Genomic DNA, 21,388 nt, shown 5'->3' with positions numbered 1-21,388 from the left:
GGACAGAGGGGTAGGGCTAAGTGGTCGGGCTACATACCCCTTCAAACCACAGGTTTTCAGAGGCACACTTCAAACGGAGGGGTATGAAAAATTTCCCGTTCTATATGAAAAAGCAATCACGCTTTCTTGAGGTGCAGGGCATCACACACTCACTCACACACACACACACACACACACACACACACACACACAAAGCAACAGAAAAAGAGAGTATGCTCGCACACTTGATGAATTTTAATTGCACGCAAAAGTTCTACATTATGTCCTACATAAGCAGTAAGTCAGTTAATTGCACGGTAAGAAAAAATGAGCGCGACAAGTTTGCCAGTGTTGGGCCGAAAAAAGCACCCCTGCCGTGAAAGCACCCCCTCTCAATGCGACTTACCAAAAGCATCAACTAACCTGCTGATAAAAAGATATATATATACATATATTACACAAAAAAAATTAGGCTAAAATGGCCTGTATATGGTCGCACAGAAATAATAGGACCAGGACCAACAGGGACAGATTTACTGAGGAGGTGCATATGCACCTCCCTGAGTAAATCTGTCCCTGTTAGTCTAATTATTTCTGTGTGACCATATACAGGCCGCTTAAGCATCAGTGTTTGACTTTTTTTTCTCTTTGTGTAATAGCTAATATATATATATATATCTATGTTTTCTTTTTAGCAGCAGGTTAGTTCAGGGTTTTGGTAAGGCCAGATGCTGTTACTGCGCCTGAGTGAGGATGAGGAAGCGTGTTCAGCACCGCGGACAGCTCCTCGTCGGTGTGATGCAGGATTTCAGTCACATGAGTATAAAGAGCTTCATCCTCTCCTCACCCTGATCAGGCTTTTTATCTGGGGGGCTCCAGCAAATGCATCCCATCCCCACCCTCGCAGGAAACAATCACAAGACCACTTGAGCGCCCTCCTCCTTCTCCTCCTCTTCCTCTCTCTATCCTCCAAAATAGCAGCATCTCCGCGCGCGACGTGGTGAGAGAGCCTCGCTTCCTCACCCAGACGGAACAGTGAGCAGGCGGGGGGGGGGTAACATGTGAAAACACTCCGTGTTTTTATCTTTTTATCTGAAAACCTCTCTCCCTCTTTGGGTGTGATGGAAACGCACGCGCTGTGTTAGCTGCTCGTCAGACGCTCACCAGCACCTCACACATCCACTCGTGACGGATCCGTCCTCTTCTCCTGCTCAAGATTCCGCAGCTGAAAAGACGGCGCGGGCCCTCAGCCGCAACCTCCCGCTTCCAATTTTGTCTTTTTATGCAAAGAAAACAAGAAATCTGTTGGATTTAAGCACGTTTTTACAATGACAGCCACGAAGGAGCAGCCGAACCAGAGACCGAACCAACCGCAGCAGGATGAGGTGGGCAACTGCATCTCCTTTAACTTGACCTGATACCAGTGTGCGTCAGGCTAACCTCCCTGTGATCAGTGTGTGTGTGTGATCAGTGTGATCAGCTGTATGAGGTGAGCTGGATCCAACTCCTGCTAGAAGGGCTCGTTGAAGCTGGGCTGCACATGTCGGTGCTGAAGCAGCCGAGCTGCGGTAGCTGTGCGTGAAGCTCTGTGTCAGCTGTCAGCTCTGGGTCACACGCGCCGCCAGTGGAGAGGGGGATAGAGAGGACTGAACAGGGCGCATTGTAATTCAGTCGTGGCCTCTTGGCAGCTGCCAGACACCTCAAACAGAGAACAGTTCTGGAAAATCACTTTGAAAAGGGGGGAGAGGCGCAGCAACGAGACGCGCTGAGTGTCCTGGCTTTGGACCGTCTACTTAGATCGGAGGTGGAAGCTTTTCTCGGTTTAACCAGGTGGTGTTGTGCACTGCAATGCTTTTTATTTTCATGTTCTGCCAGGTGTGGAGCTCAGGGTATGTTTTCCAGAAATCGTTCTGTTGTGTGTTCAACCAGCACGTTTTAGATTTGGTCTATAAATATCCTCAGTTTGCTTCTAAATGCTGGAGTTTTCCCTCATTTCAGGCCACATCTGACCTGGAGCCAGATATTTTCAGGCTGTTCCTAATTAAATTCAGCCAAGTAATCTAAAAAAGAAAACTATAATTGAGTTTCTGTTCCTGAGATATTAGAGGGCCTTGTGATGCTGGTGAGGCTCTCCATCGGTGCTTATAACCATAGAAATACACACTCATCATAGCTGAGCAGTGGTAGCTGATTTATTTCATCAGCTGTAGACTGAGAAAAGGTTCAAATCCATAATAAACTTAATTTATTACACATGAGCCTTAATTTTATTTCAGCTGTTTAATGTTTAATAATTCAGTCCAGGGATCTGAACTCAATTCCACCTCTTTAACCTGTAAGCCAACACAATATGTATGTACATGAAATATAAAACAGCATAAATATATTTACAGTAAAATAACAGTCTATTAACCCCATTAAACTTAAGTTTGCTGCTTTATATATTTTACATATGTTTTAGTGAAATGATGATCAGTGAAAACTGTATTATAACAGCCCGTTCGTGTGACATGAAATTATGTTTAGTTAAAAAAAAATGGAAGTTTTTACAGGTTTTTCCTCATATTTTACATTATACTTGTAATTTTTCCCCAAATCTTACTTGTGTTTCTTCATGTTTAAAACAAACTGAAATAAAACGGATAAACTGTAATATCAGAGATTTTAAGTTTGTTACAGAAATGATCTATTATTCAGGTGATGGGAGATTTTTGTAAAAAGAAGAACAAGATTAAATGTGGGACCCCAAACATGAATGACGTGAATCTGGGATGAAAATGAGGAATGAAAGTGTCGTCCTGCAGAGCTGAAAGCTGCGTGTTGACCACTCTGGTTGTTGCATAATGTTCATGCAGCACACTGGTGTCACCTTTTTCCAGAGTGGGGGGTTGAGAGGAGGGTCTCAGCAGAGACAAAGTGTTCCAGGTTCTGTTGTTCTGCTGCTTGCATGATGATGATGATGATGATGATGTGGGAATTACAAACAATCTTTAAATAATAGTTGAAAAAGAAGAAAACTGAGTCCTGAGCTGCTTTAGTAAATGTACAGTGTAGGAGTGGTAACTTTCTTTTTTCTCTACAGAGAAATGTACATGTACATGCATACGCTTACATGCACATGCATGTGTGTAGACCCTGTAGAGTCTGTAGAACAAACATCATTGGTCTAATTTAAAGCTCTTCTGTTTCTTTCTGACCTTGAAGGATAATCTGGGCTTTACTGGGAAGTGTGAACTGTTTATTTTGCTGCTGCAACAGCTTGAAGTGTAAAAACCTCCAGCTTCAGATCTGCTGCATGCCAGCTATGCTGCTCAGCACTGCCCCCACGATTTCCGGTGGTATTGCTCCATCTTCTGAGCCTGAAGGAAAACAGTCTGACTTCTGGCTGGTGCATGAACCCTGAAACAGAGGGAGGAAACAGATGTGATTATCAAAAAAGATAAATCTATTTTTCATTTGTAGAGCTTGACAGTTAAAAAAGTCTTCCAGATGGATAAATACAACAACCCAGATGTAATAAACTCTCTGCTCACCTTCACACATACAGTCAGCCAACAGAAAACAGGCAGTAAAACAACTTGGCTGCAGAAACATTCACTGCAGCCGTACTGTCTTTAGATTCACTGAACGAAATATCATAGAACAAACTCACAAGCTGAGCTGCTGACAAACCACAGAAGCCACCAGTGGTTGAACTCTCCCATAGCCAGACCAGGACCGGTGCTCATGGAGACAGTTGGAACCTCTGGAAACTGTAGTCCACACTGGTGGAGAAACCGGTCCAGGATGCTGTAGACATCACAGTGGCCACAGATAGTTAGAGAGAATGGAATGAGATGCGGAGAAGGAATTAATAAGAGAAAGATCTGGCTGAGAGGAGGAAGAGGAGTAGGGAAAGGATGAAGAGAAAAATAAGATAAAAAGGAGTTGTGTAGCTGACTAACTGATTTAAAAGGGGATGACGAGAAAGAGGATGGCAGGAGGACAGAATAAAGTGAGAAGAGGTGGTGTCAAGGTTAACGTGGATCTGAGATCAGGGACTCTGTGATGTGAAGGACAGATTTAGACTCTGTGGTTATTAAATACACTCAAGGTTTCAGCTCAAAAACAACAGTCAGGCTTTTTAAAGTTATTATTTTATAATTTAAGGGCAGAAATGATGTGAAAGGAGAAACCGCCAACCCACATAGAATTATCTCCTAAACCTGACACCTCCCGTTTCTGGCCATGGATGGAGGTGGTGAAGCTTTCACTACTACAGAGCCCCATCTCAGCAGGAAGCCAAGCAGCCATGTTTGTACGTCACGGTGCGGTGGACTGGTTGCAACACTGGAGGAGGCAGGAACACATCCAAACCGTAACCATAACCATTCACTCTAACCAGCCGCCAGCGACGGGATAGACGCAACACGGAAAAGGGATAAATTATAATAAAAATCACCTCCAGCTATGTTAAAGAGAAAGTTAAAATTTCAAAAGTGAGATGCCGTCAGTTTCAATACTCTTATAATCCAACTCGGTTCAGTTCATCAGGGTAAAATAAAATAAAAAAAAAGCAAAGGTGTGTGAAGCACGATGTGGATTAACCTCCTCACACGATGAGGGCCAGCATGCTGTAGTTGAGGGATCAGCAACTCTGGTCCTTGAGGGACAACACACCTGATTAAATGAATGGGTCGTTAACAGACGTATGCAGAACTTGAGGGAAACATCTAAAAGCTACAGGACAGCTGCCCTCGGGGACCAGACCCAGCCACTGACTGCAAAGATGAATTTTAGGTTTTACCTGCAATGTTTTGCATTGTGGTAACTTTTCCACTTCCTGTCATGACAAGGTGAAGTTCTGAATACTGACCAGAGGTGTTGCAGGGCACTGACATTTACCGGGATATGAAACTGGAATCAACCTATTATCAGCTCTGTATTAACAGGCATGTGATATCCTGAATAACGTGACTGCTTCCTGGTTGACAGTCCAACTCAGCAGTTTGCATGCTCAGTGTTGCTGCACTCTTAATGCAGAGGGACAGGAAAAGCAAAAACACTACTACAGTGTGTTCAGTGGACTCCCTGATGAGCCAGTGTGTCACAGCTGCAGCATAAAGACATGAGAGTGATCACCTCTAAGCACCGGAGCATGGGACATGTCCCCGTCCTCCATCCTGCAGACAGGATAGCTTACTGCTACTGCTAAAGCTAAACTGTGACTGAATTTAACTTTTTTCATTCACTCAGCATATTTACAGATCAGTTTATGTTGTTAAAATAGTCAGTTACACACACATGCACACACACATAATTTTGATGCTAAATAAACATAATCTCAGACAGAGCATGTAGTGATGACACTCCGTCTCCCTGAATCCAGATGATGATGTTGAGGGAAGAGGAGGGTACCATGACTTCCATTTACCTAGCTTCACCTCCACCCTAAATGGTTTCAACCTTTCACTCCTTCTGTCCCTCAGTTCTGTTTCTCAATTCCATTTCCTGGCACCATGGAGACCTGCCTCATGGAGACCTGCACCATGGAGACCTGCCTCATGGAGACCTGCACCATGGAGACCTGCCTCATGGAGACCTGCACCATGGAGACCTGCCCCATGGAGACCTGCACCATGGAGTCCTGCATCATGGAGACCTGCCTCATGGAGACCTGCACCATGGAGACCTGCCTCATGGAGACCTGCACCATGGAGTCCTGCATCATGGAGACCTGCCTCATGGAGACCTGCCTCATGGAGACCTGCACCATGGAGACCTGCCTCATGGAGACCTGCCTCATGGAGACCTGCACCATGGAGACCTGCCTCATGGAGACCTGCACCATGGAGACCTGCCTCATGGAGACCTGCACCATGGAGACCTGCACCATGGAGACCTGCACCATGGAGACCTGCATCATGGAGACCTGCCTCATGGAGACCTGCATCATGGACACCTACACCATGGAGACCTGCATCATGGACACCTGCACCATGGAGACCTGCCTTCTTTATCTATCCTCTATATTTTCATATAGATGTAGAACATCTTTCCAGTTTTCTATTGCTGAGACACAAGCTGAATAAAGCTTTTAAAAAAACACAACTCCAAATTAAACCAAACAAAGTCAATTTTTGTACATTTGACATTATCTTTATTCCAAAATAAAAAGATATAGAGTATAGTTTAATTCAGCTACTTAAAAATAATTCCATATGTTCCCAGACATTCATTTATTATCTTGACCGCTTATTCCATTACGGGTCGCGGGTGAGCTGAGAATAACCAATTAACCTATCATGCATGTCTTTGGACAGTGGGAGGAAGCCAGAGAGAACCCATGCATACACGGGGAGAACATGCAAACTCCACACAGAAAGGCCACCACCCCCCAGGTTCAAACCTCCCCCCAGCCGAGGCTCGAAAATTGCAAACTATTTCAACATTAATAGCATCAGTTACTGAAACATAACTGAAACCTGAAATAGCTAACATTTCCTGCTTCTGTTAGCATTAGCATGCAGACAAGTACTAACATATTTACTGCAATGAACTATTTCTAATTAATCTTATTAATTGATCATATTTTATAACTTTTGTCAGTGTACATAATGCTTGTAATAGACTGGTTGACATCTTATAACTGTCATGTTCAGAGTTTTACTGTGTTCAGAGAATCAGTTCAGTTAAGAAAAATATTCCGTTACTGTAGTACTGACATTTACAGAGTGTCATTGAACATGTCAGAAGTTCAGCGATCACATGTTTATAAATCAGTCAATGCTTACCTCCAATGCCTCAAGTAGACCTGGCACAATCATTTCCACTCATGTAGTTATCCATCTTTTAGGATCTAGAAAGGAAATGTTACTTACACTCCAAGGTTGTCACCTGAGGCTAAGTGTATGGGTTACTAAATGGCTTGATAGTGTAAATAACTCCAAGTTGCTGCATGTTGGAGAAGCTTTGATTGGCCCAGAGAACAAATATGTCAACGCAAAGAGATGTGAGCTCCTAAAATAAAGAGATTAAAGGAATATATGCCAAAACTATAGAACATAAGATAAGTCTTTATGCTGATGACGTATTACTTTTCCTCCAGAACTCACCGACATCTCTCCCCCAGACAATCACACTTATTAACACATTCTCATCAATATCTGACTACTCTATTAACTGGTCTAAGACTATTATTATGCCCATTAACTGTGACCTACAAAACACACTCAATACTACAATACAGTCTGGAAACATTAGATATCTAGGCATAAACATTTCCCCCAGGTTATCAGAACTAACAAAGCTAAATTATGTCCAGCTACTTAAAGTAATAGAGGATGATCTCTCACGGTGGAGGCGCTTACCCATATCACTCATGAGGAGGGTTGCCACAGTTAAAATGATGGTTCTATCTAAAGTAAACTACCTGTTTTCAATGATACCCACTAAACCATCCTCCAGGTGTGGTATGGAAAAACAAACCATCACTTATCAGTCTAAAAACTTTACAACAGACTAAAGATAGAGGTGGATTGGAGCTACTCAACTTTAATCATGTTTTCTAAGCTAATAAACTGCAATATATCTCCAAATGGCTTAAACCTAGCAGTCTGGATGAATCATGGTTAGATGTAGAGCAAGCATTATGTGAGGATCTGTTTATCTCTGACCTGCCATTCATCAGCTCAACCATCAAAACACATAAGTGTTTTAAAAGCATTAATATCAGTTCCTCCTTAGTGGCTTGGTGGGATTTTCTAAAAAAAATAACCAAATACTCACTCTTTCCATGTAAGTTTACACCCCTCTGGAACAACCCTGACATCCTGCAAAACAAAAAGCTGATCAATTTTACTCAATGGAAAAATAAAGGAATAAAACAGTTAGAACATATAATAGAAAATGGAAACTTCTTATCATTTAATATTCTCACTTCACAATATGGAATCAGTAGCAAAACATTTTTAGAATATCACCAGCTTAAATCTATTATATGTAAAAAATATACCATTAATCAATTAAACTTACAGCTACCTATTAGGGTGGCAGAATTCATGAATCTCAATGCCCCAAAGCTATTATCAAAAACATATAGACTAGACTAGAAGACTCAATCTGTCTTCCAACTTCAAAATGGGAGGGTGACTTATCCAGTAACTTTAATAAAGATAAATGGTCACAAATATGTTTAAACACCTTTAAATTGACTAAGAATTCAAATATGCAACTAATACAATTCAAAATTCTGCATAGAACTCATTATACAGGACAAAGGATGTTCAGGATGGGTCTGTCACAATCAAACATCTGCACACACTGCAATGAAAACACACCTGACAACTATCTCCATGCCTTGTGGTCCTGCACACCTGTTCACAGGTTCTGGCTTCAGGTATGTGTGGACATGTCAACATGGTTTAAATGTAACATTCCTACAATCCCCGCACTATGTCTACTAGGTGACTTGGGTGACATTAATATGGCAATTAACTCTGCACACATGATACGCACAGCATTATGCATCGCAAAGAAAACTATCCTTGTGAACTGGAAAAACAAAAATAATCTGTGTATTCAGCAGTTTAGGAATCTCTTAGTTGACCACATCAGTAGTGAGACAATGTCTGCCTTCTCAAAGAACTATTTAGCTGAATCTCATTCCCTCTGGTCCCCTGTGCTTAGCTCCATCACTTAGTGTAGGTGGAGGGCTGTGACCTTGTTGCTATGGGGATTGGAAAATGGCCAGGAGTGATTGGTGGTTGCGGGTTCTTTGTGGTTTTACCGTGGTGCGGGACCGGGCTGCTCTGCGATGGGGGTGGCTCTGGGTCTGGCCCTGTCGGGGGCTTTGGGGGCCAGCGGTTGGAGTCACCTCGTGGCATGGGGGTGAGGCCACTGGTGGCGCCTGGGTCGGTGGGCATCGGTACTGGGCGGGGCGGCCGGGCTATACCGGGGCGGGCCAGGCGGGAGTTCTGGGCTCTGGTGCCTGGGGGTGGTCCCCCCTCCCTCCGGGGTGGTGGGGTCCGTGTGTGCCGGGGGTCTGGGCCTGCCCGGACGTGCTGCAGTGGTGTGGGTTGGTGCATGCCCTGGTGTCTGGTTGACGCCCTGGGACCCAGGGTATGGCCCGGGGGCAGGGGGGGGTGTAGGGGTTTGAAGGAGGGCTGAGTGGGATTCGGGGGATTATAGGGGGAGGTGCTGGAGTGTGAGACAGGGATGCTTGTATGTTGTGTGTGTGTCTATGCTTTGGATGATGTTTGTGAGGATGTGGGAGTATGGTTTGTGTGCGTGCGTATGCATGTGCTAGGATGAGTGGGGGTGTGTCTGGGGAGTGAAAGTTGGAGGGTTGGATGCTGTGTGGCTGTCTGGGGGGGCCTGGTCCTCCTAGGCATGGTGGGGGCCTCTGCCTTTGGGGGGTGGGGTGGCCACCTCTGGGCTCCTGGGGCCCTGGGCCCTTTGCTTGGGCTGCCCTGCGTAGCCAGTCCCTGGCGGGGCCGGCGGCTGCCGATCTTGGCCCACTGGCACCAGTGCCCCAAGACCGTGGGGGGCTCTTGCTGGGGCTCTCCTCTGCCGCCCTACGGGTGGGGTTGGAGTTGTTTTTGTGGTGGGGTAGCTGGGGTTGGGGCTCTGGGTCTGCTGCTGAGGGCCCGGGTCTCTGGCCCTGGTCTGCCTCTGACCTCCATGGGGGCGTGGTCGCATTTGCATGATCTCACGTACCACTCTTCATCACTGATCACTCCTCTTCCTCAAGCTCTGCATGCTGACACAGTCACTGAGTTGTCCAGTGGGTTTTAATACTAAGCGATAATTTTTTTTTTTTTTCCTGTGAGTTAGTATCTGGTCGCTGTTATTATTTTTTTTGATTTGGTTATTATTTAAAAACTCTTAATGACTAGTTTTTTTTCTATGTGTGTTTTCTGCTTTTGTAAAAGTTGTAGGAAATTTTCTGGTGTGTTCATGTACAGGTGTAACAGTTTGTTGTCTGGTGATGGTGCGGATTGAAGGGTCGTTTCCTTCTGTCTGTGATCTTTTTGTCTCCTTTCTTCTTTCCCTTTTGCTCTTTTTGCTATTTTCCATCTTTTTCTGTCCCCTCAGGTCCAGCAAGATTACATAGATTCCGTGATAAATAAATAAATGAATCAGATTTTCAAGAGGAGCCATACCCATAGGCCTCCCCTTGGTAGAGCAAATTTGTTCAGCACGATATAGCAACCAGATTATTATTTTGCTGCTATGATGCTGGACAGGACAAGTAAAAAAAACAAACAAACAAACAAAAAAAAGAGATGTGAGCTCCTGCAGCTTCCTTATCACAACCCAAAATTCCACTCAGCCTGCTGGGAGTGGCCCATCCACGGCGCCACACCGGGGCTAGGGGGTGCTACAGCCCCGTGATAAATCTGTGTAGCCCCATTAAGCCCCCCCAAGAAATTAGATTATAAAAAATATAATTATGAATTTATATATAATAATATTATAATAAAGGAATGTATTAGTTTAAAAACAGTCTGCAACACACTGGAATTTCTGTCCATGCTTAAACCTTACAAAGACTCATTTGAGGACATCTACAAACTGTTGCGCATATCCGTTACACTGCCTGTCACCTCTGCTTCATGTGAGCGCAGTTTTTCCTGCATGCGGCGCATAAAAACCTACCTGAGAAACAGAATGGCAAACCCCCGACTCAGCAATCTTGCCTGCCTGTCCATACACGCAGAAAGAACCAAGGCCCTTGATGTCCAGAAGATTATAGACTCGTTTGCACTTAACCATAACAATAGACGCATCGTCCTCCTGTAAAACAACTCTGGTGAGTTTTTTTCCTGACGTTGCGATCATAGACTGATTGTGACAGATTTGATGTGATGACGTGACATTGTTACATTGTAACGAATGCGCAGAACGTGGCATGTATTTTTGTTTGCAGTATTGTTCTATAATCATCCATACTGTGATGAGCCAGTTCATTTTACGCTCTTCTTCGTGTGTGCCTAATTAACAGGTACGGAGTGTTGCACTTCTCGCTGTGGCTTTGGTATTATTATCTCCATTTTTTACCATGTTGTGGTCCGAATCATTAGATACAAATTGTTTGCACTTCTCGTTGCGCCTGCACTGTGTAGTATGTTAAATTTATCTCGCAATCAGTTTAATTTCTTAAGTTATGTTGTGATCCGAGGCAATAAAAGCAATGCATAGTTGATTTCATTAATTATGCATGTAGAATAAATGCGTTTGTTGCATTCTGTATGTGTTGCTTGTTTATCACATGGTCGCTGTCTGGTGCTGAATCTTGCACCTTTCCACGTGAAAACATTTTTGCCGTTGCTTTGTGGCTCGTTGTAGGCCTGGTTATTTTGCTGAATGTTCTTTGGCTAATTCAGTTAAATTGCTGTGTATCTTAGCCACTTTTATTGAAAAAATCGATAACCTATGTATAAAGTTACCTAAGTCATGGAAATCTGTTATTTTCTTAGCACCCCCACGTATTGGTCAAGTCCCTCATTAGCACCAGGAGAAAAAAAATCCTGGCGCCGTGCCTGGAGTGGCCAGTACAGCCTGCTGGGAGAAGTGGACCCCAGTAGAGTGGCTGATGCTGGTTCAGTCCTGCCATTGCCTGTTACTCACTCTGTCCTGTCCAGGTGGATTTCAGCTATCACCTGCTCAGCCTGCAGAGCCCAGTTCTGGTGTCTAACAGGTAGTGCCTGCTGGTTTGACTTGGGAAATAGCCCCAGACTTAGAGGGTCTGTCAGGGGCTGGTTTTCTTGTCATCCATGTCATTTTTAAATGTCCATCCTCTATGTGCCAACCATAGCCAACCTTTGATGGAACATGTATTTTGGCTTGCCCTTTTGCAGTGTTGGTGGAGGACATCACTTGGAGGTGGAATAGATAGTTCTGGAAAAGCTCATGATGCCTTACAGAATGCTTTGTATCTTGCATCATTTACATTTTAAGCAGATGGCTGGTCGTTCAGGTGGCATACATATTTGCAAAGTATTGCAAAAGTTGACCAGCCCAGATTAAAGCTACTCTAGATTGTTGAAGGCCTTCAGGTATTCTTCTATTCTATTCTATTCTATTCTATTCTATTCTATTCTATTCTATTCTATTCTATTCTATTCTACAGTCATTTAGCAGACGCTTTTATCCAAAGCGACTTACATTTGAGAGTAAGAACAACACAAGCATGAATTCCATCAAGATGGGACATCATAATTAAGTGATAGTCAGACCGCTTTTGAGTCCAGTTGGACCCAGGTGCTGTCATGTAGTGCTAGTGCAGTGCATATAATTTATTTATTTTATTTTTTTTCTTCTACACATGCAACAGAGAAGATCTTTCTTTTGCCCTTGCCATAGAAAGCATTAGTTGGGTCACACCCAGAGAAAGTATGGATCCCAAAAAGTGTTGAACACACTGTGGTACCGAAGCTGATGTCACCTTGTTTATATCAATAATCCTGGTTCTGTTACCAGATTTGGTGAAGCGATACAAGCTGTATGGTAACACTGTAGACTTACTGCTATCACCGCCACATCAGTATCAAGGTGGACGACCTGAAGGATGAGCAGACTGGGGCTGGGTCTCTGGAGGATGACCCGAAAGATGAGCAGACTTGGGAGGTGTGGGAGGCTGTGGAGCCAGAGCAGACCAGGGAGCAGGCGACTGAGGCTTCAGAGCTGGGCAGGACCGGGAAGCAGGCGTCGAACGCAGCAAAGCCAGAGCAGACTGTGGCATTGCTGTGGGATGCAGCAGAGCCAGATCAGACAGGGCGCTGACGTCAGACGCTGGAGCACTGGAGCAGAACTGGGAGCTAGCATGGACCTGGGAGCTGGAGGCGACACTGCCGAAGTGAGCCTTGGACCTGGAGGCGACTTTTCAAGGCGCGACCATCTGAAACCTTTCTTCCCGATTCTGCCGCCGCTTGTGCCAACCCACGAGATGTGGTCTTGGTTTGGGGTCTCCAAATTGCAAATCTGGACCTCTGGAATGGTGACCAGTCGGGGGAATTCTCTCTGAGGGAGATCTGCAAATTCAGCCAGTTCATTATCCTTGCCTCATCAGAGAAACACGGGCCGATTCATTTTAGGTAGGACCTTCTGTTACTACTGGACCCCTTGGAGACAGAAGAATGATTAACCAGGTTTATTGAAGGAAAGGAACAGGAGGAATGATCTTATGACTGGGAGAACTAACAGAAGAGATGACAGAAGATCCTGGAGACATGGAGCCGGAGAAGAAAAGAGCTCAGTCCAGTAGTTATGCAACAACAAAGTCCAACAGAGAGTGAAGGTGGAGCTGGTGAATATGAGGCTGGGGCAAGTGATTGAACACAGGTGTGAATGATCAGGGGAGTGATTACTGTGGAGATTGGCAAGGCAAAGGTTGACAGGGACTGGTGCGGGTGTGACACATGGTGTGTTGTTGCAGAATGATCAAATGATTAAATCATGTCAAAGTGATCAAATCCGTTTTTAAAACCAGCCTCTTTCTATTGGTGTTTCAGCCAGTATGAGTTGTTTTTTCATTCTTGTTTTTTTGTATTGTTTTGCTTTTATAGTTTTTTTTTAAAACTATTTTTCTTATTATGATTCTTTTTGATTTATGTATATTTGATTTATGTCCATTATGTGTTTCAATATCTTAGCTGTATTCTGCTGAGCACTTTTGTTCAGTAAGGTGCTTTATAAACAAAGTCGGCTTGGAAATTTAGCAAGTACAGAATGTAATCAAATGTAGTTTAAGACACGTTCACTTTCCAATTTATTTGCCTCGTTCTTCATGAACATGCCAATGTATATAATCCGGTTTCAGTTCCTGTCTGTCCAATTTCGATGATTTTTGGGACATCTGTGCTGCTCAGTAAATCCAAGGAGAAAGCCATTTTTCTTTTATGTTCACCAGAAGCTGGCCTCTGATTGGTGTAAAGCGATCACATGACGGCCGTAACACCACTTTCGAAGTAAAACGTTGTTACGCTGAAAAGTAGCTAGTGCCGATGTACAGCGGGGATCACGGAACTTGATCACGGGATAATCAGCTCTGAACTTTGAGCTGAGTTAAACTAAAGGCGAAATGGTCTTGTTTAAGGAAATATTGTGTGGTCCCCAGACTATGGAGCGAGATGAAATAATAACAGGGTTGACCTTCAGCCAAAAAGTAATGAACAAGATTTCAAGACTTCTTGAAAGATCATGTTCCTCTGCATAAATTACACTAAAACATGCAATTATTTAATCTAGGGCTTTAATATTTTAAAGCGCTGCATGACATTTAAGTTGTTTTTACTCTGCAGATAATTCATAAAACCTGGAAGTCTGTGCCATGATCCTGGTTATGTGCTATGCTGTCAAAGAGAGAAAGTAGCAATAGAGATGGCTAGAGGAGATTGAAGTGTTATTAGAGAGGACAGAAAAAGCCATGTTGAAAGAGATTTACAGTAAATATTGACTGATTTGAATTCAGGATGTGTCTGTGCATGAATGTAGCATAAGGTCAACCTAATAAATGTTCAGCACACATCTGAACTTACCTTACTGAATACTGAGGTAGCACAAGGAGAAGTGTTTCTTTGATAGCTCATGGAATTAAAATTGGCTGTGTTAGTTTTTTTGGTTGTATTTAATTACACAAATTAAAATCTAAATCCTGGTCTGGGTACTGACCAAGATCTACTTTGTTTGTGCTATGAACTTCTCCCTGTATCTCAAGAGGCTGCTGCCCTAAATTAAAAGAGGCTGAGATATCATCAAAAGGATTAAAAGGCAGTTAAAGAGAAAGTCATCAGCTGTGGTGCAAACATGATGAGGGCAGACTCCAGACAGACCTGATAGCAAGAAACATGAAGAACAGTGAGACCTGATAACAGGAAACATGAAAACAGTCAGACCTGATAGCAAGAAACATGAAGAAAGAACAGTCAGATCTGATAGCACGAAACACGAAGAAAGAACAGTCAGACCTGATAGCAGGAAACATGAAGAAAGAACAGTCAGACCTGATAGCAGGAAACATGAAGAAAGAACAGCCAGACCTGATAGCAGGAAACATGAAGAAAGAACAGTCAGACCTGATAGCAGGAAACATGAAGAAAGAACAGTCAGACCTGATAGCAGGAAACATGAAGAAAGAACAGTCAGACCTGATAGCAGGAAACATGAAGAAAGAACAGTCAGATCTGATAGCAGGAAACATGAAGAAAGAACAGTCAGACCTGATAGCACGAAACATGAAGAAAGAACAGTCAGACCTGATAGCAGGAAACATGAAGAAAGAACAGTCAGACCTGATAGCAGGAAACACGAAGAAAGAACAGTCAGACCTGATAGCAGGAAACATGAAGAAAGAACAGTCAGACCTGATAGCAGGAAACATGAAGAAAGAACAGTCAGACCTGATAGTAGGAAACATGAAGAAAGAACAGTCAGATCTGATAGCAGGAAACATGAAGAACAGTGAGACCTGATAACAGGAAACATGAAAACAGTCAGACCTGATAGCAAGAAACATGAAGAAAGAACAGTCAGACCTGATAGCAGGAAACATGAAGAAAGAACAGTCAGACCTGATAGCACGAAACATGAAGAAAGAACAGTCAGACCTGATAGCAGGAAACATGAAGAAAGAACAGTCAGACCTGATAGCAGGAAACATGAAGAAAGAACAGTCAGACCTGATAGCAGGAAACATGAAGAAAGAACAGTCAGATCTGATAGCAGGAAACATGAAGAAAGAACAGTCAGATCTGATAGCAGGAAACATGAAGAAAGAACAGTCAGACCTGATAGCAGGAAACATGAAAAAGGAAAAGTCAGACCTGATAACAGAAAACATGAAGAAGGAACAGTCAGACCCGAAAGCAGGAAACATGAAAAAGGAACAGTCAGACCTGATAGCAGAAAAAATGAAGAAGGAACCGGTCAGACCCGATAGTAGGATTCATGAAGAAGGAACAGTCTGCCCTGATAGCAGGAAACATGAAGAAAGAACAGTCAGACCCGAAAGCAGGAAACATGAAAAAGGAACAGTCAGACCTGATAGCAGAAAAAATGAAGAAGGAACCGGTCAGACCCGATAGTAGGATTCATGAAGAAAGAACAGTCAGACCCGAAAGCAGGAAACATGAAAAAGGAACAGTCAGACCTGATGGCAGAACAAATGAAGAAGGAACAGTCAGACCTGATAGCAGGATACATGAAGAAGGAAGAGTCAGACCTGATAACAGGATACATGAAGAAGGAACCGGTCAGACCCGATAGCAGGATACATGAAGAAGGAACAGTCAGACCTGATAGCAGGAAACATGAAAAACAGTCAGACCTGATAGCAGGAAACACGAACAACAGAAAGACCTGACAGCAGGAAACATGAAGAAGGAACAGTCAGAGCTGATGACAGAAAACATGAAGAAGGAGCAGTCATTTGTGGGTTTTTAGGTTTTAAATGCAATGACAAATCCACTTCTGACCTGTACTGTTAATTTGTCCCTTGGTCTGGATTTGAGTTCTTTAGATGTTTTTTTCCAGTGAAAACGTCTTTAAAATGTGTAGGTAATTGCAGCAATGCTCTCACTTATCTAATTGAGAATCTATTTTTCCTGACTTGCTCAAATTAAAATTGCAGTGATGGCGAAACAGTCCATTCTCCCAACAGTCTGATGCCTCCTGAACAGCAGAGACAATAAAAGAAGTAATTTTAGTCTAAATGTCCTAGGAGACACACTCTCTCAGATGTTGTTTTCATATGTATTCTTTGATACATTGTGCAGCATTGGGACATGGATGCATAAGATGATCCTCGTGTCTGCAGATGAGAGTTGTTTTGTTCCATATTCTTTAATAGTTGTTTCTTGATACAGGCACCAAAATTGCAGACATGTCCAATAATTATTTTTAAAAATATGCAACCTTATCTACGCTGGGAGAAAAACTGAATTTGATGGTTCAGTGGTTTTGATCTACAACAACTACTAAGTCATGTTACTGCCTAAACCCAGCTAGAAAATGTCAAAGTTTCATTTTAACATCTTGTATTTATATGTAACTATGGCAACCAGTAAAAATTGTGTCCTTGTTAGTCATTTTGTAAGAAGAATGTATTTTCAATGTGTTTATATGTCACCATAGTAACCTATAAAATGACATCCATGAAGGTGATGGTGATGTTGAAAAAACAACCTTATTTTAGCTCAAATCGAGGTCATTTTTTAAAAACCCAACCCGGAAGTGAAAGTAGTGACTTGCCAAAGTTTTGTTTAGTGTGTTGGTCTTGACCTTACACCTTACAAAGATCCACTCCCCCTCCTTGTGGATATGTGTACTTTTTGAATCATTAAATAATAGACATAGTCTGCCTCTAGCCTCCGTAGAAGTGTAGTCACATTCGCAGGATCACACTCATCTCTGATCCTCCTCGTTCCTCATCCTCTGCATGCTGACTCAGCACTGAGGTGTCCAGTGGGTTCACACACTAAGAGATACTTTGGTTCAGGTGTGTGTTTCTGGTTCTTTGGTTGTTGTTGTGATACATGTTGTTGTTGTTGTCTTGGTTATTTTTTAGGAACTACTGATGATTGTCTGCTTAGTTTACCTGTAAAAGCTGTAGGAAATTCTCTGTTGTGTTTCTGTACAGGTGTAGCAGCTGGTTGTCTGCTGTTAGGTTGGATTGAAGATTGTTGCTTTTACCTGCTGGATCTTTGTCTCCTCTTCCTTTTTTCTACTTTCTTTTTACTTCTCTACAGTAGTCTACTTTTTAAAATAAATCCCATAATTCCAAACAAATAAACAAACAAATAAATCAGATCATCTAGAGGAGCCTTATAGCCATAAAGCCCCTCTAGGCAAAGCAAATTTGTTCGACACAGCACAGCAGCCAGACCATCATTCTGCCACTACCATGCTGGACAAGACAAGTTAGGACAAAGTCCTGCCCAGATAAAAAAAATTGTCACTTTTTTAATCCTCCTTTTTTCTCCCATTTCTTCTTGCACACCTCTCTGCAACCATTCGACTCCCCCCAAGCTCCCTGGATGAGAAGTAGTATAATATGCTTTTTAAAAATTCTCACTCATATTGCTTTTGCTGCCGCTTATGCTGTGATGTCTGAGGGTGTAATGTACAAACAGACTGACTGTGATTTTTTTTTTCTTTTCTTTTTAAATCTCTCGTATCAAATAAAATACACTTGAGTAAAAAAGATTTTAAACTAAAAACAGAATTGTGTACAATCTCATCTACATTGTATACATTTTTTTAAGAAAGGCATTGTGTCTATAAGCCACTGCTTATTTTAGCTGTCTGATGGACTTTTTAGGGAGACCTGTGAGGACAGCATTACAGTAGTCTAGTCTACTAAAGATAAATGCATGGACCAGTTTTTCTAAATCCTGCTGAGTCATCAGTCCTTTAATCCTCCAGATGTTCTTTAAGTGATAACAGGCCAACTTCACAGCTAATATAACTGCTAAAATCCAGGACTACTCCCAGGTCTGAGTCCTGGGCTACTCCCAGGTCTGAGTCCAGGACTGCTCCCAGGTCTGAGTCCAGGACTACTCCCAGGTCTGAGTGCAGGACTGCTCCCAGGTCTGAGTCCAGGACTACTCCCAGGTCTGAGTCCAGGCCTACTCCCAGGTCTGAGTCCAGGACTACTCCCAGGTGTGAGTCCTGGGTTACTCCCAGGTTTCTGGCTTGGTTGGTAGTTTTGAACTTTGCTTCGGGAACTCCACAGGTTATTTTGGTTTGCTCAGATTTATAGTTATCTATACACACAAAGTAGTCCCTGTCAGTTTTCCAGCCGGTCTAGTGAGATGTTCTGGTCGACCGACTGAAATGTTCCTGTTATCTGTGCTCAGGCTGATGTCATTAAAGACCTGAACTAGAGCATGTCAGTGCTGTGGGGTGGCTGAAAACCTGACTGGTCAACATCAGAACAGTTATTTAGCTTTTCCTAGAATCTGACTAAGAAAGGGGAGGTTTGGTATCAGCCTGTAGCTGCTCATGAGGGACGAGTCCAGGCTTTTCTTTTTCAGTAGTGGCTTGATGACGCCTGTTTTTAGGGTCTGAGGGAAGACGCCTGAAAGCAGAGACGTCTTTACAACCTGGAAGATATCTAAGGCCATGCATCCTGAAACATTCTTAAAAACCCCGTTGGTAGGACGTCAAGACAGCAAGTGGTGGTTTTCAGATGGACAAGGATCTCATCCAGGTTTTTAGGACTGACTGGACAAAAGTGTGTCCTGGTGTTCATGTCTCTGAGTGGACACAGGGACATATGTCCTCCCCTGGCATGGAGGCACTGACTGACTGCCTGGTTTTCTGGATGTAGTCAGTAAAAAAAGAAGCAAACTCATTCCAGGCCCGGCTGGATAGAAGTTCTGAGTTACTGACCAGGAGGATCAGTTAGCCTGTTAACAGTAACGAACAAGGCTCGAGCTTTATTGTTGTTGTTAGCAATGATGTCAGAAAGAAAGATGGTCTGAATTTCTCAGCTCCAGGTTAAAAATCCTCAGTCTCTCTTTACAGGTCTCATAGTGAAGCTGTAGCTTTGTTTTCCACCACCTGCATTCAGCTTTTTTTGTCCTTTTCGACTCTGAGCTAGATTTTATTGCACACATTAGAAATGTCACAAAACCAGGATTTTACCATCTTAAAAACATCGCCAGAGTCGCCCATTTCTCTGCCCTGCCAGCACCAAGGAGGTGATGCTTTTATTTCTAGTAGATTAGATTACTGTATGCCCTGCTCTCTGGTCTTCCTAAAAAGTCTATTTCTAACCTACAGTTACTTCAGCAGCAGAGTTCTGACGAGGACCAGAGGGCGGGAAAACATTACACTAGGTTTAAAATCGCTGCATCGGCTTCCCGTGCATTTCAGGATTTATTTTATGCTTCTTTTAGTTTTTTTTTTTTTTTTTGTTTATATAAATGTCTACATGGTCTCAAACCTTCTTATTTATGTGACCTACTTTTAAATTATGAACCCTGGTGGACCCTGAGGTCCTCTGGTACTGGTCTTTTAGATGTTCCTAAAGTTAGGACTAACACCTACGGCAAGGCCTCGTTCCACCACTATGGTCCTGGTTAATGGAACGTTCTACCAGGGAACGTCAGGGCTGCAGAGACTGTTGTTTTTTTTTAAAAAAGGTTCAAGACCTTTTTAATTTAGCTTTTAACTGATTTATTATTTTATCTTATTTAAGCTACTTCATTATTTATTATTATTTTTATTTTATTTGACTTCTTCCTGTACTTATTTGTATATAAACCGCCTTTTTCTGTAATTTTCTCAGTTCTGTTTTTTATGACTTTGTTTTACTGAGGCACATTGTTTTTATGAGTTTCTTTAATTAAACTTTTATACTTGTCATTCTTATTTGTTGTGATTGTTTTTAAGTTTATTTAATTTTTTATGTTTAACGTGTAACTCCAGGTTATTCCTCATGGGAACCCTCCATGCTGGGACCATTGTCTGCTTGGTCTGCAGGATTGTTGCCATGGGGATGGCTGTGGTCTGGGTGGCTAGGGGCCCTGGATGACTGTGGTGTGGGCCCTGGCCTGCCCTGACCTGGGCTGTCCCCACGCTGACAGCCTCTGTGGCCATGGTGGCTCCTGGTCTGGATGGATCCCCAAGATATTATTTTCTCACAGTAGAGTCGGTCCGGATTATATTCTTATTATGTTCAGAGATCTGTTTGCTAAATAATTTATATAATCAAAGTAACAGATACAACATGTTGACAAAACTAATGTTTCAACAGAATTCATGATGATGCTGTGTGAGAGGGAACAGCATTAAACATTTTCCTCCACAGAACAAAGACGAATGTCTGGAATTATTTATTTTTTATGCTGTTATTTTCAGAAAACAACCCTTGCTTTCTTGAGGTAACGATATTGGGAACTTTTAATGTTGCGATAATGATGTGAAAGAAATTTTCAAACGTGGCCGCTCTCAGCTTCCATACCCAGGTATGGATGGTTTGACAGAAATGGTGCAACCACAACATCCGGAGATAGCCTTCTGGTACAATATTCTGAACCTGCTGTCGCCAGTCTGGGAGTCATTGTGGGCAGTGATATTAATCTAGACAGGCAAATCACTGCAATGGTCAAAGCCAGCTTTTTCCAGCTGAGACAAAGGTCAGCTGATTCTGTAATGCTCTGTATAAATAATATGGATTGTTATTTGATAAAGAGAGTAATGTGGATAAAAATAAGGAAATGTCTATGGGATAATACACAGCTCGTGGTTGTAGCCTAAGTGTAGTTTCATGTCTCTGTATATTTATAAATCTGTGTGTTCCATCATCGTGTGGAGGAACAAAGACCCTGAAATTAGCCTGTGCGTTCTGTGTATACATTTTATGGTATATATTCTATAAAAATTATGTAAATGAGTGACTGGGACTGTTAGCAATGTGCTGCTG

General features: G+C 42.7%; 1 protein-coding gene across 1 annotated transcript in view; it reads left to right on the top strand.

Annotated features, from left to right (window-relative positions):
* The first annotated feature begins 850 nt into the window (after window positions 1-850).
* Window positions 851-21,388, top strand: part of LOC121650879 (inactive dipeptidyl peptidase 10-like) — a 282,313-nt gene continuing 261,775 nt past the window's right edge. Inside the window, exon 1 of the mRNA XM_042002663.1 lies at window positions 851-1,364. Within this exon, the coding sequence (XP_041858597.1) occupies window positions 1,308-1,364 (57 nt within the window). The 5' untranslated portion in view covers window positions 851-1,307. The remainder of the gene's footprint in view (window positions 1,365-21,388) is intronic.

The sequence above is a fragment of the Melanotaenia boesemani genome, chromosome 12, assembly GCF_017639745.1.
Source record: "Melanotaenia boesemani isolate fMelBoe1 chromosome 12, fMelBoe1.pri, whole genome shotgun sequence".
In the NCBI taxonomy this organism is placed as follows: Eukaryota; Metazoa; Chordata; class Actinopteri; order Atheriniformes; family Melanotaeniidae; genus Melanotaenia; species Melanotaenia boesemani.
This window is presented reverse-complemented; position numbering and strand designations above follow the sequence as displayed.